General features: G+C 45.3%; 1 protein-coding gene across 3 annotated transcripts in view; it reads right to left on the minus strand.

Moving 5' to 3' along the window:
• The window catches only part of LOC138959792 (1-phosphatidylinositol 3-phosphate 5-kinase-like), an 83001-nt gene extending 64912 nt beyond the window's left edge, over positions 1-18089 (minus strand). For all 3 annotated transcript variants that reach the window (XM_070331405.1, XM_070331406.1, XM_070331404.1), the window contains exons 1-15: positions 18014-18089; positions 14114-14264; positions 13239-13517; positions 12792-12922; positions 12196-12385; positions 11585-11801; positions 10643-10766; positions 10024-10181; positions 9563-9674; positions 7918-8044; positions 6879-7019; positions 6382-6468; positions 6034-6157; positions 5494-5674; positions 4967-5146 (exon numbers count right to left, since the gene is read on the minus strand). In XM_070331405.1, coding sequence (XP_070187506.1) covers positions 4967-5146; positions 5494-5674; positions 6034-6157; positions 6382-6468; positions 6879-7019; positions 7918-8044; positions 9563-9674; positions 10024-10181; positions 10643-10766; positions 11585-11801; positions 12196-12385; positions 12792-12922; positions 13239-13517; positions 14114-14231 — 2169 coding nt within the window. In that variant the 5' untranslated portion in view covers positions 14232-14264; positions 18014-18089. The remainder of the gene's footprint in view (positions 1-4966; positions 5147-5493; positions 5675-6033; positions 6158-6381; positions 6469-6878; positions 7020-7917; positions 8045-9562; positions 9675-10023; positions 10182-10642; positions 10767-11584; positions 11802-12195; positions 12386-12791; positions 12923-13238; positions 13518-14113; positions 14265-18013) is intronic.
• Positions 18090-18204: the final 115 nt, after the last annotated feature.

An 18204-nucleotide genomic window follows, 5' to 3' on the forward strand; every position in this document is an offset into this window, starting at 1 on the left:
GTCACCGAACCGGACCATACCGGACCACCGGACCTACGGGTCCGGATGGTACGGTATGTCCACGTCCGGACCGAACCACCCGAACACTTCTGTGGGTACGGGTGGTTCGGTGCCGAACGGGACCACCGGACCGGAACACCGGACCACCCTACCGGATCGGTCCGGACCACCCGACCACCTCTGTTGGTCCGGATGGTCTGGCACCGAACCGGACCTACGGGTCCGGATGGTGCGGTATGTCCACGTCCGGACCGAACCACCCGAACACTTCTGTGGGTACGGGTGGTTCGGTGCCGAACGGGACCTCCGGATGGTACGGGACCGGACCGGACCTACGGGTCCGGATAGTCCGGTACTGGACCGGTGGTCCGGTCCGGACCGGACCACCCGACCACCTCTGTTGGTCCGGATGGTCTGGCACCGAACCGGACCATACCGGACCACCGGACTTACGGGTCCGGATGGTACGGTATGTCCACGTCCGGACCGAACCATCCGAACACTTCTGTGGGTACGGATGGTTCGGTGCCGAACGGGACCTCCGGATGGTACGGGACCGGACCGGACCACCGGACCGGAACACTGGACCACCCTACCGGACCGGATCGGACCACCCGACCACCTCTGTTGGTCCGGATGGTCTGGCACCGAACCGGACCTACGGGTCCGGATGGTACGGTATGTCCACGTCCGGACCGAACCACCCGAACACTTCTGTGGGTACGGATGGTTCGGTGCCGAACGGGACCTCCGGATGGTACCGGACCTACGGGTCCGGATGGTCCGGTGCCGGACCACCCGACCACCTCTGTTGGTCCGGATGGTCTGGCACCGAACCGGACCATACCGGACCTACGGGTCCGGATGGTACGGTATGTCCACGTCCGGACCTAATCACCCGAACACTTCTGTGGGTACATGGTTCGGTGCCGAACGGGACCTCCGGATGGTACGGGACCGGACCGGACCACCGGACCGGACCACCGGACCGGACCACCGGACCGGACCACCGGACCACCCTACCGGACCGGATCGGCACCCCCGACCGGACCGGACCATTTCTTTTCTGATCAGACCCGATGGGTTCCTGTTCAGTCTATAAATGGCGGGGGTTCGTTGGCTGGGCTGACCCAACAGTCCCAGGGTTGTTGTTTTTCTCCCCCTTCGGCTGCTGGAGACGTTTCGTCTTTGGGGCAGGGGTCTTCGCGGCCTCTTGCTTCTGTGGGCGTTTCTTCACAGCCTGCTTCATCGCTCTCGACTCTTCCTCCTCAAGCTCCCTACACTCCTGCCTTTGAGGAGTTGTCGGGAAGTGAAGAGGAGAGTGAGTCGGAGGACGATAGGGAGGAGGATCAGGGTCGCCCTGAGGTTAACACTGATCCTCTACCCTTGCCGGTTTCTGATGGAACTTCCGAAGCTATGCTTCGTACTTTCCAACAGTACATGACAGACTTCACGCGGCGTCTTGACGTCACGGATGCCTCTCTTAAGCGTCTGTCGTCTAGTGTTGACACACAGGACGTGGACCCGGGGTCTGAGGACGAGAGGCAGGAGGCTCGCCCTCGCACAGCTAGAAGGACGTTTGAACAGTTTCAGGACGTCCTTCCCTGAGACGCCCTCTCGTCCTTTGAGTCCGCTTCGGCCCGGGCGTTGGAGGCTCACGCCGCGTCTGCCAGCGGCTCGTTTTATGAACGATCCGGCCGCCGGCAATTCGCGTTCCACCCTAGTCTTAGTGCCACGGTGGAAGCGGCAGCACATCGCCTGAGGAGTACAGATTCACGTGCAAACGCGACCTGTGTTCCTCGGGAGGACGCGGGTTCAGTGCCATGCTTTCCTTCGGGAGGCGCACCTCCACTGTTTCCTCGTGTCCAATCTGTTTCGTCCCTCCCTTTTCCCTTTGACTCTCGAACTCTCCCTTTCCAGACTTCGAGTGTTTAGGGTGGGGCTGACGGTGATGTGTTCGTTGGGGAGGTGCCTTCGGTCAAGAAGGTGGAACTGAACTCTGCTTCGTTCCACAATCTTGAGGCCACCGTTTCTTCCACAGTCGAGGCCCAATCACAGGCCTTGACATGGATGAGCACGCTGTCCACACTGTTGGACCCTCCCGATCGGGCAGAGTCCGATTCCACTCGGGTCCTTGACACGGTTCGAGTGGATCGGGCTTTGCATGCCGTGCGATCGTGCGTGACGTCTGCGGCAGAATTGGCCATTGGAACACGGGTCCACTTTATTGGCCCTGTTCCGTGATCATTTTCTGCTTACTTCTATAGTGCCTCCGGATATGAGGAAGAGTCTGAGGAACACGTTTCCTCAGCCTTCTTCCCTCTTTCATCCGGACACTGTTCGTTCTGTGGTGGAGTCCACACGCCAGAGGAACACTGATTCTCTGATGGTTGGCCTCGCTGCTTCGGCGACGGCGGCGGGGAGTAAGAGAAGTGCTACAGTCACCTCCAGCTCCCAGCCTCAGAAGAAGAAGAAGAAGAAGCCAGTTTCACTGCCTCCTTCTTCCTCCTCTTAGGCGCCTGTCGCGTTCCCAAGCAAGACGAAGGGTGCTCAGACAGGTAAGGGGAAGCAGCACCACCAGGCGGGGTGGTCGCAAGCCTGCGCCTGCCCTCCAGCAGAATTTTCAGTGAGTCCCGGCCCTACGTTGACGCCCCCTCAAGTTGCCCCTCTTTCGTCCGTCGGTTCCCTTTTTCGGGCCCGCGGCATGTGGGGCAGACTGGTCTCCAACCAGTTTTTCTTGAGGGTGGTGTGGTCGGGGTTTTCTCTACCGCTGGCGTCACAACTCCATTGTCCGCTCTACCCTTGACGTTCCCCCCTCCTCGAGACCCTGCCAGATGGCAGGCTCTTCAGGACGAGGTGAACTCGTTGGTCGAGAAGAAGGCGGTCTACCCCCTTTCTCAGCCTTCTCCGGGGTTCTGCTCCCGCCTATTCACCGTCCCCAAAAAGGACGGCCGGTCCAGGCCGGTGTTGGACCTCTCCACCTTGAACTTGTACCTTCACAGGTGCAAGTTCAAGATGGAAACCCCTTCGTCGGTCCGGTTGGCCATCCGGCCAAACGATTTGGCCATGTCTGGGACCTCCAGGATGCTTACTTCCACATCCTGGTGGCCCCGGGGTACCGACATCTGCTCCGGTTCGTTTGGGAGGGCACAGTGTTCGAGTTTCGGGCCCTCCCATTCGGCCTGTCCTTGGCCCCTCTGATTTTCTACGGGGACAACAACACCACATGCTTAGCTTACCTTCGCCACCAGGGGGGCACCAATTCTCGGTCCCTCTCCCTGTTGGCGGAGGAGATTCTGCTCTGGTGCCAGACCAATCAGGTCCGGATGTCAGTCCAGTTCGTTCCGGGGAAACTGAACGCCCTGGCCGACATTCTCAGTCGGGGCGATCAGGTTCTCTTCACAGAATGGACCATCGCTCACAACGTTCTACAGCGTCTGTGTGCAAGGTGGGACCGTCCTCTGATCGATCTGTTCGCAACTCGATTCAGCGCTCGGCTTCCCAGGTACGTCAGCCCCTTTCGAGACATGAATGCGTTCCACTTGGACGCATTCACTCTCTTGTGGAGGCTCCTCGATGCTTACGCCTATCCCCCGACATCTCTGATTCCGAGGGTGCTGGCAAAATATCTGCAGGAACGACCAAGACTGATTTTGGTCGCGCCTTACTGGCCAACAGCTCCGTGGTTTCCAGATCTTCGCGGTCTCACCCACGTAGACCCTCTACCTCTGGATCTGGACGGGGGAGGTCTGCTCCAGCCTCGATCATGCCTCCCTCATCCACGTCCAGAGAGTCTGTGCTTGACCGCATGGCTCTTGTGCGCTCCAAACTGCTTGTACTAGGATTGCACAAGAGTTCAGTAGAGTTTTCCTTGAACGCTAAGAGGCGATCAACTAATCAGCTCTACGACTTACGCTGGAGAGCTTGGGCCACCTTCGCCTTGTCCAAGGGGATAAAGCCGCTTTATCCCTCAACACAGGACTTGGCCAACTTCCTGGTGGAAGTGTATCAAAAGAAGAGTCTTTCTTCTAAGACTCTTCTTGGATACAGATCTGCCATCGCTTCCACGATTGCGGCCGCTACTGGTCGCAGACCTGAACACTTGATCAGGTCCTCCCTCATCGCTAATGTCCTTTCGGGTATTAGCAATGCAGCGGTGTCTAAACCTCGGGTTTCATTTCCCAAGGGGGATGTCTTTCTGGTCCTCAAACTCCTGCGTAGCAATGAGTTTGAACCCCTGGCAGGCATCAGTATCAAGTTGCTGATTTTTAAGACTAATTGTTCCTCATCGCTTTAGCCACTTGCCGTAGACTCAGTGGTATTCAAGCTTTGAGTGGCCTGGACTTTGACATTGAGTTCACCACACAGCAGTGGTTGCCAGCATGGTCACGTCAGTCTAAGGTATGTTTCTTGGGTATATTTTCTTTTACGGTAGTACTGTTCGAAAATTGCCTGGGTATCTTAATCCTTGGATTTAAGTGATTTTGATTAAGGAGTTTAATACTCTACATATCACCCTCACACCACTCTGGTATTCTGTGCAAGAATAGTACTGTCGAGGTAAGTGTTATATTGACTGTAAGGCTTCTTTTTAAGCCTACTGTCTATATGATACTTACCGAGACAGTACTATTAGAGTTTCCCTCCCGCCTCCCCTCTTGATATGTTATGGGCTTTTTGAGGGTCTGCAGCTCATAAAGAAAGAGGACGCGCCACCTACATCCTGTAAGGGGGAAGCACTCGGACAGTGCTTGGGATCCACGGTGGCGCATGGTTATGGGAGATAATTGTACCCACGCAGCGTTTTGTCCAATTTTTTCGGCCTATAATAGATAATGTGCAAGAATAGTACTGTCTCGGTAAGTATCATATAGACAGTAGGCTTAAAAAGAAGCCTTACAGTTCCCCTTGTAACTCTCCTGTAAAAAAAAATTTTTTTAAAGCATGCCAATCAAGTCTCTCCTACCTGCAGAATCTGTGGTTCCAAAGAGGAAAACTTGTTCTCCACACGCTGGTATTCTATCGAGCCACGCAGAAGAAGAATGTGTGGATTGGCAATCTGCTGCTTCATTTTCTTGTGAGCAATGTTTTTGGTGAACACCAGGCCATGAACCAGTGACGTGTCTTGTTTCTGACCAACAGCAATCTGCAAAAACATAGGTTATTGAAGTTTTAAGTTAATTTAAATGAAGAATAAATAAAGCAATCTGTCTGGTGTGAATAGTTGCTACATTTCACCCTCCCAAAAACGCTACATAACCAATATAAGGTGTGTCCCTCAATTCAGAATTCTTACTACTTCTGGACTCTGTTCTACAAGTGCCCTCCCTCCAACACCAACACCCCCCCCCCCCCACTCCCTTCTTCCCCCCTCTCTCTGCCTGTCTTTCTCTCCTGAGCTGCAAGACTAGCTTTTCCATTTCATTCATTATATCCTCATGTCCATGCTTTTCTTTCTTTTGTTTGTTGTCTGCACCAAGAGTCCTCTCTTACCTTTTTGATGTGGACGTACTTGCGGATATCCAGGTCATCTCCGTCCATGCGCACATCTGGACGCACAAAGTGAGTGACCTGGTGCACACAGTTGAGAACCACAGTTTCCCAGGATGCTGAAAGTCCGTGCTGACTCAGCAACTGTCTGGTGACCAGCTGCAGGTGTTCTGTGTGGGCCTGCCTGTGTACACATTGATTACATGTTAAGTAATGTTGGCTGAGTAATAGAGAATGTGAACGCCTGGCTTACATCTTGTCATCAAGAGTGCAGACAAACAGGCATTCTGCTGTTGACAAGTCTCCCCCCTCCCCCCATCCACAAGACTCCCTTCAGACCGGATGAATCGAAATCAATTCACTGCATCCCGTGCAGATTTTGTAACAAACATAGTTGGACATTGACTAAAAGCTTTGAGAAAAAAACAGCTATTTCACACAATCTATCTGCGATTTCTAAGCCTGCCTCAAATTAAGCAACATCAGGGGCAAAAGCAACACGGAGAGATAATATCAAGAAAGAAACCATGCATTATTACTAACTTGAGTCTCTCATAGGCCAGTTTTTCTCCATTCTCCTCTCTCAGCTGTTCCACGGATCTCCAGCCCTGAGGGCAGGTCACAATGTCCGACGTTGGTGCTGGGGCTGGGCTGAGAAACATCGCCCCTGGAAAAAGCAGTCAGGATTTTGATTTTTGGCATATGTCCAAGTGTAAGGATGACCGTCCCCTGAGTAAAAGCCTGAGCAGATCTAAGATATTAAGCCAAACTGTTTTCATGGGAAAGGTCTGTTTCTCTAAAACAGGAAAATGTATCACAACAAATGTTTCACATAATACCAACTGAATGTGCTTCTGTATAAGACTGTATGCATTGCTGAACTATTTTCACCTTTGAGGAAGTCATCTACCAGTCCAATTGTTGAGGAGTCCTGTCTTGGTAGCGGCTCTTCCACCATGTCACGAGACATCAAGGCATCTAAAACACACAACTTATTTTACTACAGTGGTACTTTGGATGTAAAGCCCCTCTGATGAGAGATGACACTTTCTACAGTCCCTCTGTGTATTCATTTTACTAAAGTAACAACTTGTCACGAGGGGACACCTGCGATATCAGGACACTTAGGGTTGGTCCCATGGATGTCCTCTCATCAGAGGTACCACTGTATTTTTTTTCTTTTGTGTCCAATTTGCCAGACAAAGCTTTTTTCCAAAACAAGAAGTACTGGATTCTTTAATTACAAAAACGAACATTGAACATCACTGAACCTTCTTAAACAGGAATTATCAATGGTTCCTGGAAGATAGAAACAACCATTTAGGTTTGATGGTAACATTCAGGTTGATTGCCTTACATTGTAGATTGGCAAAAATGTTGTAGCTTACATTTTGGAAGTTCCTGCATGCTGCCGGTCTCAGATTTTCCACTGAGGCTGAAGGCCTTGCCTCTTGTTTCTGACTCAGAGGAAAAACTCTTGCGGCCATCAGACTCAGCTGCTGTAGATCGCTGGTCATCTCCTGTTGACACTGCACACATACAAGCAGATTAAGCTTCCAAGCACACAAAAGAGAGTCGTGGAGCAATCGAAACACATGCTTAACACGGCTCAAGAATTTTTACTTATTTAAATGTCCACGCTATTTTGTCACCTAAAATATGCAATAAACTTGCAGATTTTTTAAAAGTCTGAAGACAAAAACACATTTGTACGATCTATCTATCCATCAAAAAGAAAACGCAATTGCCATCAAACACAACAACATATCAAATTAGTGAAACCTTACTGGGTCTATATCTTCTACCAAGCGATGACTTCCCTCAGTCACATTTCCAGAATTTCTGTGGACGACCCAGGCATAACAACAGTACCTGCGATGAAAGGACACCCTTGGGACCAACCAAAAATGTCCATGAGTTACAGGTGGACTTTCACGACAGGTGTATTTTGGTTGAGATAATAAACAAAGGGACAACTGAAGGTGTTTTTCATGGGAAGTGTTCTCTCATCAGAGGAGCTTTACATGGCAGGTATGACTCTACTGTAATTTTCACTCAAGCGCGGGGGTCCGGTAGCTCAGTTGGTAGAGCACTGGACTTGTGATCTGAAGGTCGCAGGTTTGAATTCGACCGGGACGGACACGGGTCAACTTTATATGAAGACCCAGAGACGGAAGCCATATTCCACCCCCATGTCACCACAATGGCACATAAAAGACCTCGGTCATTCTGCCATAAGTGTAGATGGCTGATACCACCTAAACACGCATACACTTGTGTATCTCATCAAAAGCCGTGAGGGCGTAAAAACTCAAATTACCATATAACCCATATCATGTCCTGTAGGACAGTAAGCATTCTCTCTTTCCCTTTTCCCTCAAGCGAGACAGGAGAGAAAAGCATTAAAGTGATATGAAAGCAGCATACTTGCTCCATCATCGGTATCCTCATTGGACTCAATCTCCCTGAACCATAGAGGTTCGCTGCTCTCCCTTTCCTCAGGCACTGAAGGCAGCACTTGAATGTCTGCAGTAGACTCCATCAAACTGGCACTCTGGTGGCAAACACACAAAATACAGTAATAAGGCAAATGAACTAATAAATCACTTCTTTCCATAAACTTTTTTTGTGCTAAATTTGTATTGGAAGGTTTTATTAGAGAGAACAAAAATGGTCAAAGAGCAGTATAACTGGATAAAAGGTTTTGCCACTTTGTATGTGTGACAGGGGAGGCTACCGCTCCTTTCACAGCAGACTCTGCACCCGAGTTGTTGGCCTTTAAGTCAACACCTCTGGATTGTGGAGTTCTGTTTGTGATGGGGTCTGGTGGTTTCCGATTGTCCGCATGTTCATGAAAACCTTCCAGTTTGCATAACAGTTTTTATAGGGCTAAGAAATTAGCCCTAACATTTTCAATCCTGTTTGATTGCACTTCGCTTCCCGAGGTGATTGTAGTGTTTCGGCACTCGGTTACATCTGGCGCTTGCGAGCAGGGATGGGACTCGGCATGATATGTTCAGGTAATGGCATAATATGACCACTGAACATTTTCGTGCTGTTCCCATTCTGCGAACTTGGGATGGACAGTGGTCCCCCGGTTCGGAACTTCGGGACGGCGTTCATTCAAACGGGGGCGATTGTGACAGGGGAGGCTACCGCTCCTTTCACAGCAGACTCTGCACCCGAGTTGTTGGCCTTTAAGTCAACACCTCTGGATTGTGGAGTTCTGTTTGTGATGGGGTCTGGTGGTTTCCGATTGTCCGCATGTTCATGGAAACCTTCGGGTTTGCATAACAGTTTTTATAGGGCTAAGAAATTAGCCCTAACATTTTCAATCCTGTTTGATTGCACTTCGCCTCCCGAGGTGATCGTAGTGTTACGGCACTCGGTTACATATGCAACAGGCATGGGAATTGATTGAAAGAAACTCTCTGAAAATTAGGGGGGCCCCCGGGAATTTGTCTGAAATCTAGTCTAACATCTGTGCAATCTTGCGCATTCTGGGAGTATGTTTCATGACCTTAACACAGCAAAAAAAACTGACCTAATTTAATACATGTTTAGTATTGCCAGTAACCAACGATCATTTTAATCCTTTAACTGAATTCATATTATTTGAACACACTTATTCTTTGTTTGCAAAAGTGACTCACAAGGGCGGAATCTCACTAAAAGAGGGGACAGTTTTATGGAGGACTTTGGTCATACTAGGCAGATTGTCTTTTTAAATTTTTGTTCCTCGATTTTTTTTCTCGGAAGAGAATTTTTTTTCCCTCGGAAATGTGTAGCTTTTCTCGGAAATCCTCGGATCCGAGGAGAATTTCCATGCCTGATGGAATAAAACAGAAAGTGAGCAAATTTATTTAGCTTTACCAAAAGCCAAAGTGTTATACCCTATCCTAAAACATACCATATCCTCAAACACACACACACACACACAACTAAGACTCATCTGTTCAGGCGGGTCAGCAATAGAGCAGAAAAATCAACTTCTTCCAACATCTGACGACTACATAGGTTTTGCTTACATTTACAGGCTCAGATTAAAGTGAATAACATTGTTGAAGCGTACCTCTCCTGGTCTATACAAAGTGAAGTCGTCTCGGAAGATGGGCAACTGGTTGCCGATTGGTTCAACGAAGCCAGCATACATCAGGGCCTGTCCAATCGCAACTGCTTGCTCCCTGTTACAACAGAATGTGAAATGAACAACAAGCAAGAAATGCTCACAATCAAGTGGGAACGGGTGGAGAGGATTTGTGAAGTGGGGTTGGGGATAGGGTTTGAGGGTGGAGGGCCAGCACTGCGCCATGTTACTGATACCAACACAACAAATAATTGATCAAGATCATAATGAATATATTGGGAAGAAAAAGTGACATAAGCAACCACAGCAACATCAGGAAAACTTTGCCATATAACACTGAGAGCAACATTGCAAACCTCATACAAGTTCAAGAAGTGTTGAGAATCTATTTTCTCTACCAAGGAAGAAACTTGCCCTGAATTCTAAAACAACCTAGACCAACGTACCTTTTAACTGCTCTGTCATTCTGCATAAGCCAGTCGACGAGGTCACGTCCCACAATGCAATTCTGGTGAGTGCGCAGACGGATTCGATGTGATTGCATTTCCACTCCAGTGTCTGTCTCTTGGAGCTGCCTCCACAATTTACGCAGCTGTAGTGAGTCCTGCAAACAGAACGAAATTTAGTCTGAAAATGTTATGATCAGACAACATTTTTTACTTTTCTTTCAAGAATTTTACAGGAATGTCTGTGTGTTTGATCAAATCACTAGCCTTTATCCAGCCCATTTCTCAGATCATTATAATAGGTCACAGGTGCAAGTGCTTGTCTACCCTATCATTCTTGCTTGTTTTGTTTTGCCTGTTGGTTGGTTTCAGACAGAAGCTAGTATTGTATCACATCAGGTACATGGCAACTTCCACACCTGAATTAATTACAGAATTAATTGGAGAAAATCAACCGGTCGATCATGTTTACTTCTTTTCTTTACATTTTACTTTACACATTAATGCACAGCTAAAACAGATTTTTTGCAGCTATCTTACCAACAAAGGGGTATTTCAAAAGTATTTTCTTTATTTTGTAACATCAAGCATTGATTCTGGTCTTGCACACAAATCGAACCTGTGTGAGTATTCTGCTTTCAATGAGGAGACTCTCCTGGCTGGAGAACTCAGACTGTGGGGTCAGATCAAAGGGAGCTGACTTGTCTGTCACAGGCCCAGGCATGTCTGGTGAGCTGCTGGACCTGAACAACACAAAAATAAAAGCTATCAAAACTCTGCAGTATTCACAATAAAGGGATGACCAAGCTGGGAAATGGTAACACCGACATTAAAACTAGAATTCTCGATTTTAGGGGAGACAAATTTTCACACTGTTTAAACGTCGTATACAGTATTTTTGGGACTGTATGTTTTCGCTGTACAAGACGCAACTTCCACTTTTTAAAAGGAACTTCCAGTGTAATGGGTGCAAGGCAAAGTAAGTACACAGTGGAAATGTGTGCCTTTGTAATTGAACAGACACTTGCCTTGTGACCCCAGGACAATGACCGATGAGACCAGCTGTCTGGCTTTGTTTGCATACAGTGGCATTGTGACCCCGGGATAATGACCAAATTTTCAACTAAGACGCACACCGTTGATGTCTGAGAGGGATGGTCCCAGGAAACTGTGCCAAGGTCATAGTAGAAAAAGCATGTGTATCACTACAGAGGGACTGTTATGTTTTGTTTGTTGTATAGCGATGTGGGTACTCTTCTTTAGTCATACATGCAACTGGTCAATATGGCGCAGACGTCAAAGTAAGAAAAAAGTTGTACATTAGAGTCATACAAGTTTGGTACTGTTTTAGGTGGTAAAAAATCCCCTACCATAAAACAGCTAAGGCTGGTTTGAGTAGTGCCCTCTTGTTACAGGTACCAATATATCACAATATCAATTAAATTGTCTTGCAAAAGAGTCCATCTTGCTAATAAGAACTGGACAACTATGAACTACGCTGTTATGCCAAAAAAATAATGGCTCTGATATGATCAGCCTCTAAACTTTGAGTACAACAAACCTTTGTTGCGGCAAAATGAGGTCTTCCTTTGTCAGTGAGCGGCGCTTGGCAATGGGTGACCACATGCCAAACTCAAAGCTGCCCGACTCAATGTCAAGCTGACCAGATGACATATTCCGAATCTCATCCCTGAAGACCTTGACCTCTCCAGTGGACACTGACTGCTGAGCGTAGCGCAGTACAACCTTGCAGCAGTAGTCACACACTCGTATGCCTCCTGCAACAAAGTAGTTTTACTTGTTAAATATTCTGTCTTAAAAATACCTGTTAAATATTCTTGTATTACTGTACTTACCTGTGTGTGAGTTTCTACTTCTCTTTTCCTATACCTGTCCACGTATGGATGCACGCCGACATGTGTGTCCAGTGGTACCCCCCAATTTAAGACGTCGCCCTTTTTAAGACCTAGATTTTTTTTTACATCTTCTATTCATAGCCTGTGTAAATTAACCCCCATTTTAAGACTCACTCCTTGACCTGATATTCTCAGATTTTTGGAGGTCTTAAAAAGGGGGTCCCACTGTATAGGTAAGTTTGTATTTTATGTTGATAGCTGGTAGGCTTTTTAAACCCTCTTCTCAAAAATGTTTAATGAGTACAGCTTCACTGACCTTTGTAGCCGATAATCTTTCCTGGGAGCTCCTGGTTGCAACACTTGCTGCAAAAGATCTGACCACAGATACGGCAGTGATGACGACGACGGAAAGTTGTGAACTTGTCCCCGCAGTCATAGCACTGCTTGCAGCTTCTGTCTGGCATCCAGTATTGCTTGAAGTCACTGTCCTTGTAGGTCTGTGGGGTCTGAAGATTAAAACGTAACTAAGTCCATGCCAAAAGGTTGTGACATTTTCTCAAAAGATTGCTTGGCCAACTAAGTTTGCAAACCTTTTTGTGTAAGACTAAGAGAGGAGTATCTTTTCCGTGCGTATCTGGTTTAAGAGGGAATATTCTTTGCCATTATTTCTCAGTAATTAAAGAAATATGAAAGCATGAAGCAGTGCCATTTCTATAAATCCCAGCATTAATGACTAAATTATTTGTGATTTCATTGTCAACATTAATCTTCTTCTTCTTGTCGATCACTCAGTCAACATTAATGAAAAGCAGCATTTTTGAGGAAACATTTTCTGTGTCATTCATTTTGGTTTAGAATAGCCTTCTGAATTCATTAAAAAAAAGTCTGATTCTGTGAACAAAATTGACTTACTGTGCTCCTTCTGTCCAAGATGTTTCCAAGTCGAGTCAGAACACTTGACAAATTGCGAGTCATTCTTATGTCTGCAAACTGCCCAATGCGCCCATCAGAACTCTCATCTGACTGACTTGAATTGTCAGCACCTGAACAGAAGTGTATATAAATAAGCTATAACAAGAGAATCATCTGTACCAGAACTAATTTAACTGTGCTAAAGCTTAATCAAATTCCTGTAATAACTTTGAGAAAAGTCATCATAGTAATGCAGACACACAATCTCTCCCTGACTTGCTTAAAACCTTCAACTTTCATCCTAATAAAATAAAGATCAATCAATCTGCTAATTTCTATCTCTCTCTCTCTCTCCTCACAACAAACAAATCTCCTCCTCATAAATCAGACAACTCTTAAACATTCTTCAAAACAACGTCAATACAGAAGAAAAGCAAATCAGCTTACCAGCGGACCCAGTATCCTCAATATCCTCTTTCATGGTGTCACTCATGGCCGCAGCTGCTCCTTCCTCATTCCCACCAGCAGCACCACCACTAACTGCCTCAGAGTCTGATTTCCCTGCAATAAGAATTCTGTCCGGAGAGACGGGCTGGCTGTGTCTGCCAGTACTGCTTGCAGTTGCACCAGGCTGTGACTGGATCTGTCGGCGCTCAACAGAACCTTCTCTGGAAGATGGTGCACTGCCTACCCTGGAGGAGCTTCCTGAATCGTCAGCTTCCTCTCCTGCATGATTTAATTTCTGTGTTATTAAATCCTTCATGCACAAAATGAATGAGAGAGAGCGTATGAATGTACACATGTAAAGAGAGACAGAGACAGAGAGAGAAACAGAGATAGAGAGATAAACTGTGAGTGCGTGTCAGTATGTTTGAGTGGAGTTTGTGCGAGTGTACTTCTACACATCAATGTGTCTGAGTCTGTAAATTCTAATGTTCTGAGCACTAGTCTACAGTTACAAGTATGCATACTTTTTTTCTTCAAATCAACATATTATTACAATTTAACAGATACAGCAATGTTCTTCCCAGGCTCAAAAGACAAAAGTCAGTTGAACCTGGATTGAAAGTGTGAATAGGTCCATGAGCCCTGGATTTGTCAGTACGGCAGGAAATTGATGGTCAGGAAAAGACCTCCTGCATGTCAAAACTATTAAAGTGACTATACGACTTGCATGCATCAACGCGGTACACATGCAAACTGATTACTGCATGAACAGACAGAACAGTGTCTGTAAACCAACTCTTGTTGAAATTGTACGCTAAATTTCAAAACAGAATACAAGAGGAGCTTTGTCACATATTTTAACTACTCTAGCTCACCCTTTCCTCTCCGCAGCCATCTTGAGAAGAAACTTCCTGCTGGCTTTATATCTGAACTTAGGGGACCAAACTCTGTCAGGGTTGTGGGAGATTCATCCCATAGGTTTTTCTTGTCCATGTTTGTAAACAGAGACAGCAAACCCTCAGGTACCTGTAAATTATCATCAATTTCTCTTGCATCAATGCATTCAATAACATATATATTATTTGCAATTTAGCATCATAGTTCATATATATATAAGAGCCTGCGCCAAAAGGTGATCCTTGAAATGGGACATTCACATGCAAAATTCAGAATGCAAACAGAGCTTTGCAAATTTAATATAGTCATTGTGACTGTTTTAGGATTCTGTTTTTGACAGTTAAAAGATAACTGGTAGCATACCTTTTTGATAATGCCAGGACAAAGCTTGATATTTATGTGTGTCAACTGTAACGCAGGACACAGTACTATGCATAATATTTTGTTCTTAAAAAGTGTTAAATGGCTCAAAATCACATTTTTATACATACATGCATTGTAAGCTAAGGATATATTGCTATTGCTCACATAGCTGAGACTGCTGGACTAAAAAAATGACATCACTGAATCTCATATTGAGAAAATAATCAGTAAAGCAAACCAGATAAAAAAAAACCAACTGATTAAAAGGACCTTTTGGTATATATAAATAAAGATATTTTCATTAAACTCTATAAAAGCCTGGTGATTGAGACCTCACCTTGAGCATGCCAGGAAATGCTATTTTGCATCCCTTTTTAAAAAGACAGTCGATTGCCATAGAGAAAGTGCACAGACAAGCAACAAAGTTGCTCAGTCAAATGCATGTCTTACAATCAGAGGCTGAAGTATTTTAATTGATATTCACTTAAAGGTAGAAGAATCAGAGGTGACCTGATTGAAACTTGGGAAGAATGGGACGCGAGGCCAAGGCAATATGCCAAAAACGCCAGTCGAGTCCCAAACTACTACAAAATGATTAGGTTGTGGCTAGAGACACGGGTCCGTGACTTTAGTGTCCAGGCTATATCCATGTCACTGCCGTCATGAGTGTCCGTTCGGCTCTACTCGGAATCATTCGGCAGCTAGTGGTTCGAATCCTGATCGTTGGGTAAAATTCATTGTGGGCAGACATGTTTTCGTGTCCTTTAATATTGGAGATAAGGTCTTTTGACTCATAAATATTACGGAGTGGCTCGGGAACCGACGAGTCTGTCAGTTCCGGAGCCCCCAGGCTCGGGAACCGGCCGTCATCAGTATCTCATAAAATATACACTCCTATTTATCCCTGACCGAGCATGTTGTCTTCATAGCTCAGTCGGTAGCGAATTGTGATACAGTCCTTGAGGTTGCCAGTTCAAGCCTGAACATTGTGTCATTTTTTTTATATAAATCTTTTTAACATATTTTCCCCCTTCTGAACTATCCTTTCTTGTATTTTGCTGTATTCTTCGTTATTCTATAATTCTAAAGCATTTCGGTGATCCAACTGAGATTGAAAAAAACAAAAAACCTCACAATTCACTGACTGATTTGGCATTGATCACTGAATTTGTCTGAGAACCAAGCAACGTGAATTACTGGTCCCGAGGCTAGGAGCAGCATTAGTTTACAAAATGCAGTAAATAAATAATAAACATGGAAACAAACAAAAAACAACAAACATGTTTAATTTATGGCAAAACATAAATGTGCTTCGCATCAAGATATTTCGACAGAATCTCTGACACCTGCGAATGAACCACATCACTCGCTACGGTCAAACACCTAACAGTTATCGCACTGTTGCCGACAAACATGTCTTTCTGAGTTTTAAAACTGATAATTTTTATAATCTTTTTCCACAGTTCTTTGAATTGAACAGCGATTTGAAACTCATACACAAACACAAAATCACGATTAACACGATTTACAGGGTGAGCAGCCATGAGTTCTGTCCCTTTTGTATGATGACGTCAGTGATGTCGATATAGTCTGGGCACTAAAGTCACGGACCCTGTGTCTTTAGCCACAGCCAAAAGAGTAACTTGATCAGTAACTGGGCACAATTTAATTAAAAGAATGTGCACATTTTTTATTTTTATGCCAAATAGAAATGTTTCTAAAGCCCCATAACATATGTTCATCTCATTTATGTATATATTTATCTTCATACTTCTATTTACATAGAGAATACTACATGGCTTGCTGTTTCGTACCATATTTACACGAGTTGCTTTTTTAAATATTGAACTGCGAGCACTCGTGTAAATCTGGTACGACACAGCAAGCCATGTAGTATTCTGTTTATCCTACATACTGTATTTACGTGTATTTGACTCAAAAAGTCCTGCAGTCGAGGCAGCTAAATTGAAGACGCTTGTTTTGGAACCTCGATCTCTTCTAAAGCCTCGTGCAATCTATCACGTCAAAGCAAAGAAACGTCACTCTGAAAGTGTGGCGTGACGTGTTACTGTTAGTTCTAAAAATTAATCGAGGGGATTTAGCGAGCGCAATTTTTTTTCTATGATGTTTGTCTTGGTGACTTTGGCATCATAATCAGTGACCTCATTTACATAATATACACACGTGTGATTTGAACGATTATTATCTCACGAGTGTCTCTCTCACGTATGTAGGATAATTAACATTGTCATCATTTTCACGAGTTTTCATTCACAAACACCTGGGAAATAAATCTCATGTTCGCCATGCAATAAATCGAGGTAGTGAATGGGTTTGAGCTTTCAGGTGAAACGTGGATTGTCAAAGTAAAAGCCAATCAGGCTGATTGTTTGATGTGTGGAACCATCGCGGTTTTGGATTTGTGTTTCCAAGGACAACGATTGTAAGCATTCACTCTCAAAGACCCAATCAATGTTGATAATTACCGCGGCGACTCATGGTCAGTTTGCAACTTATCTCTGTAATTGCAAAATCCACAACGAAAAGTCATAAACACTTAAAAAGAAAAGAAATATGCTCATTGGTTAATAACAGGATATTCGATGATTATTTTCCCGTGGGTAGCTTCCCTTTGCTGCACAATATTTACATATGTTTTAGACCAATGAGCGCTGGTATGCATATTCGGTGCGGATGCATGAGTTTGACGCCAAGTGGAAGTTAGCGGCTCGCAAACGAAGATTCGTCCAAATGATGGTTAAAAACAACCTGCAAGGGACGGAAGCTGGAAATTTAAGGTACATACAGTTCAAACAATCATTCAACTGTATTTATTTGACCTTACACAGACTGTAGGAAGAGGCAAACCGTCTTGAACAATATTTTTCCCCAGGAAGCGACTCCAAGAACACAGAAGACTCGAAGGTGAGTGACGTACCTTGTAGTCTTTCTGTGATAGTAGTAGTCCGGTGGACGATACCTTCCGCCTGTGGTCAGACCAGCATTTTGTTGTTGGTCCTCGGGGAGCATATCGCCTTTTGTCTCATATTTATCAACCGCGGCCTCGATAAAGATGAAACAAAAGACGATATGGTCCCCTTGGACCAACAAAAAAGCTGGTCTGTCAACAAGCCACCAAACATCTTATATTATGCACTCTGGATCCCTCCCTCCCTTCAGTTTCATTGACAGTGACACCCTATGTACAGTCCAAAGCTAGATTTCCAAACTATATACATATGAAGTCGCTCTCTCTGTTGTCAACGATAATAATGATAATATTAGTTATTACTTTGAAACGTGAATCAAACAAACCCCAGTCTATACCTCCTCACACCCCCTCCCCCTCTCCCAGTCCCATCAACAACACTTAGTCTTTGGGTGCATCATGAATACACACAACGACATGCCAAAAGACTCTTATACACTTAACAATGCAAGCAGGTGCTGTGATTTTTATTTTCAATACAACAACAGCCGGCAATACTCACACATCGTGATCAATATAAGCTTACCCCAGTAATAATTAGAATCGCAGGTGTAAGGTTTCGTAGTCAGCTGTCTCGGGTCGCGGCAGGACGACATCAGAAGACCTCTAATACGAAGCTGTCACAAAAGTTAGTTTCGTAATTTCTGTTTATCTTCAAAACATAGTTTGTTCGTAAAAGCATGGACTACATCCTAAGGAAAAATATTTTACCTATAA

Source organism: Littorina saxatilis, linkage group LG2 (genome assembly GCF_037325665.1).
Source record: "Littorina saxatilis isolate snail1 linkage group LG2, US_GU_Lsax_2.0, whole genome shotgun sequence".
NCBI classification, from domain to species: domain Eukaryota; kingdom Metazoa; phylum Mollusca; class Gastropoda; order Littorinimorpha; family Littorinidae; genus Littorina; species Littorina saxatilis.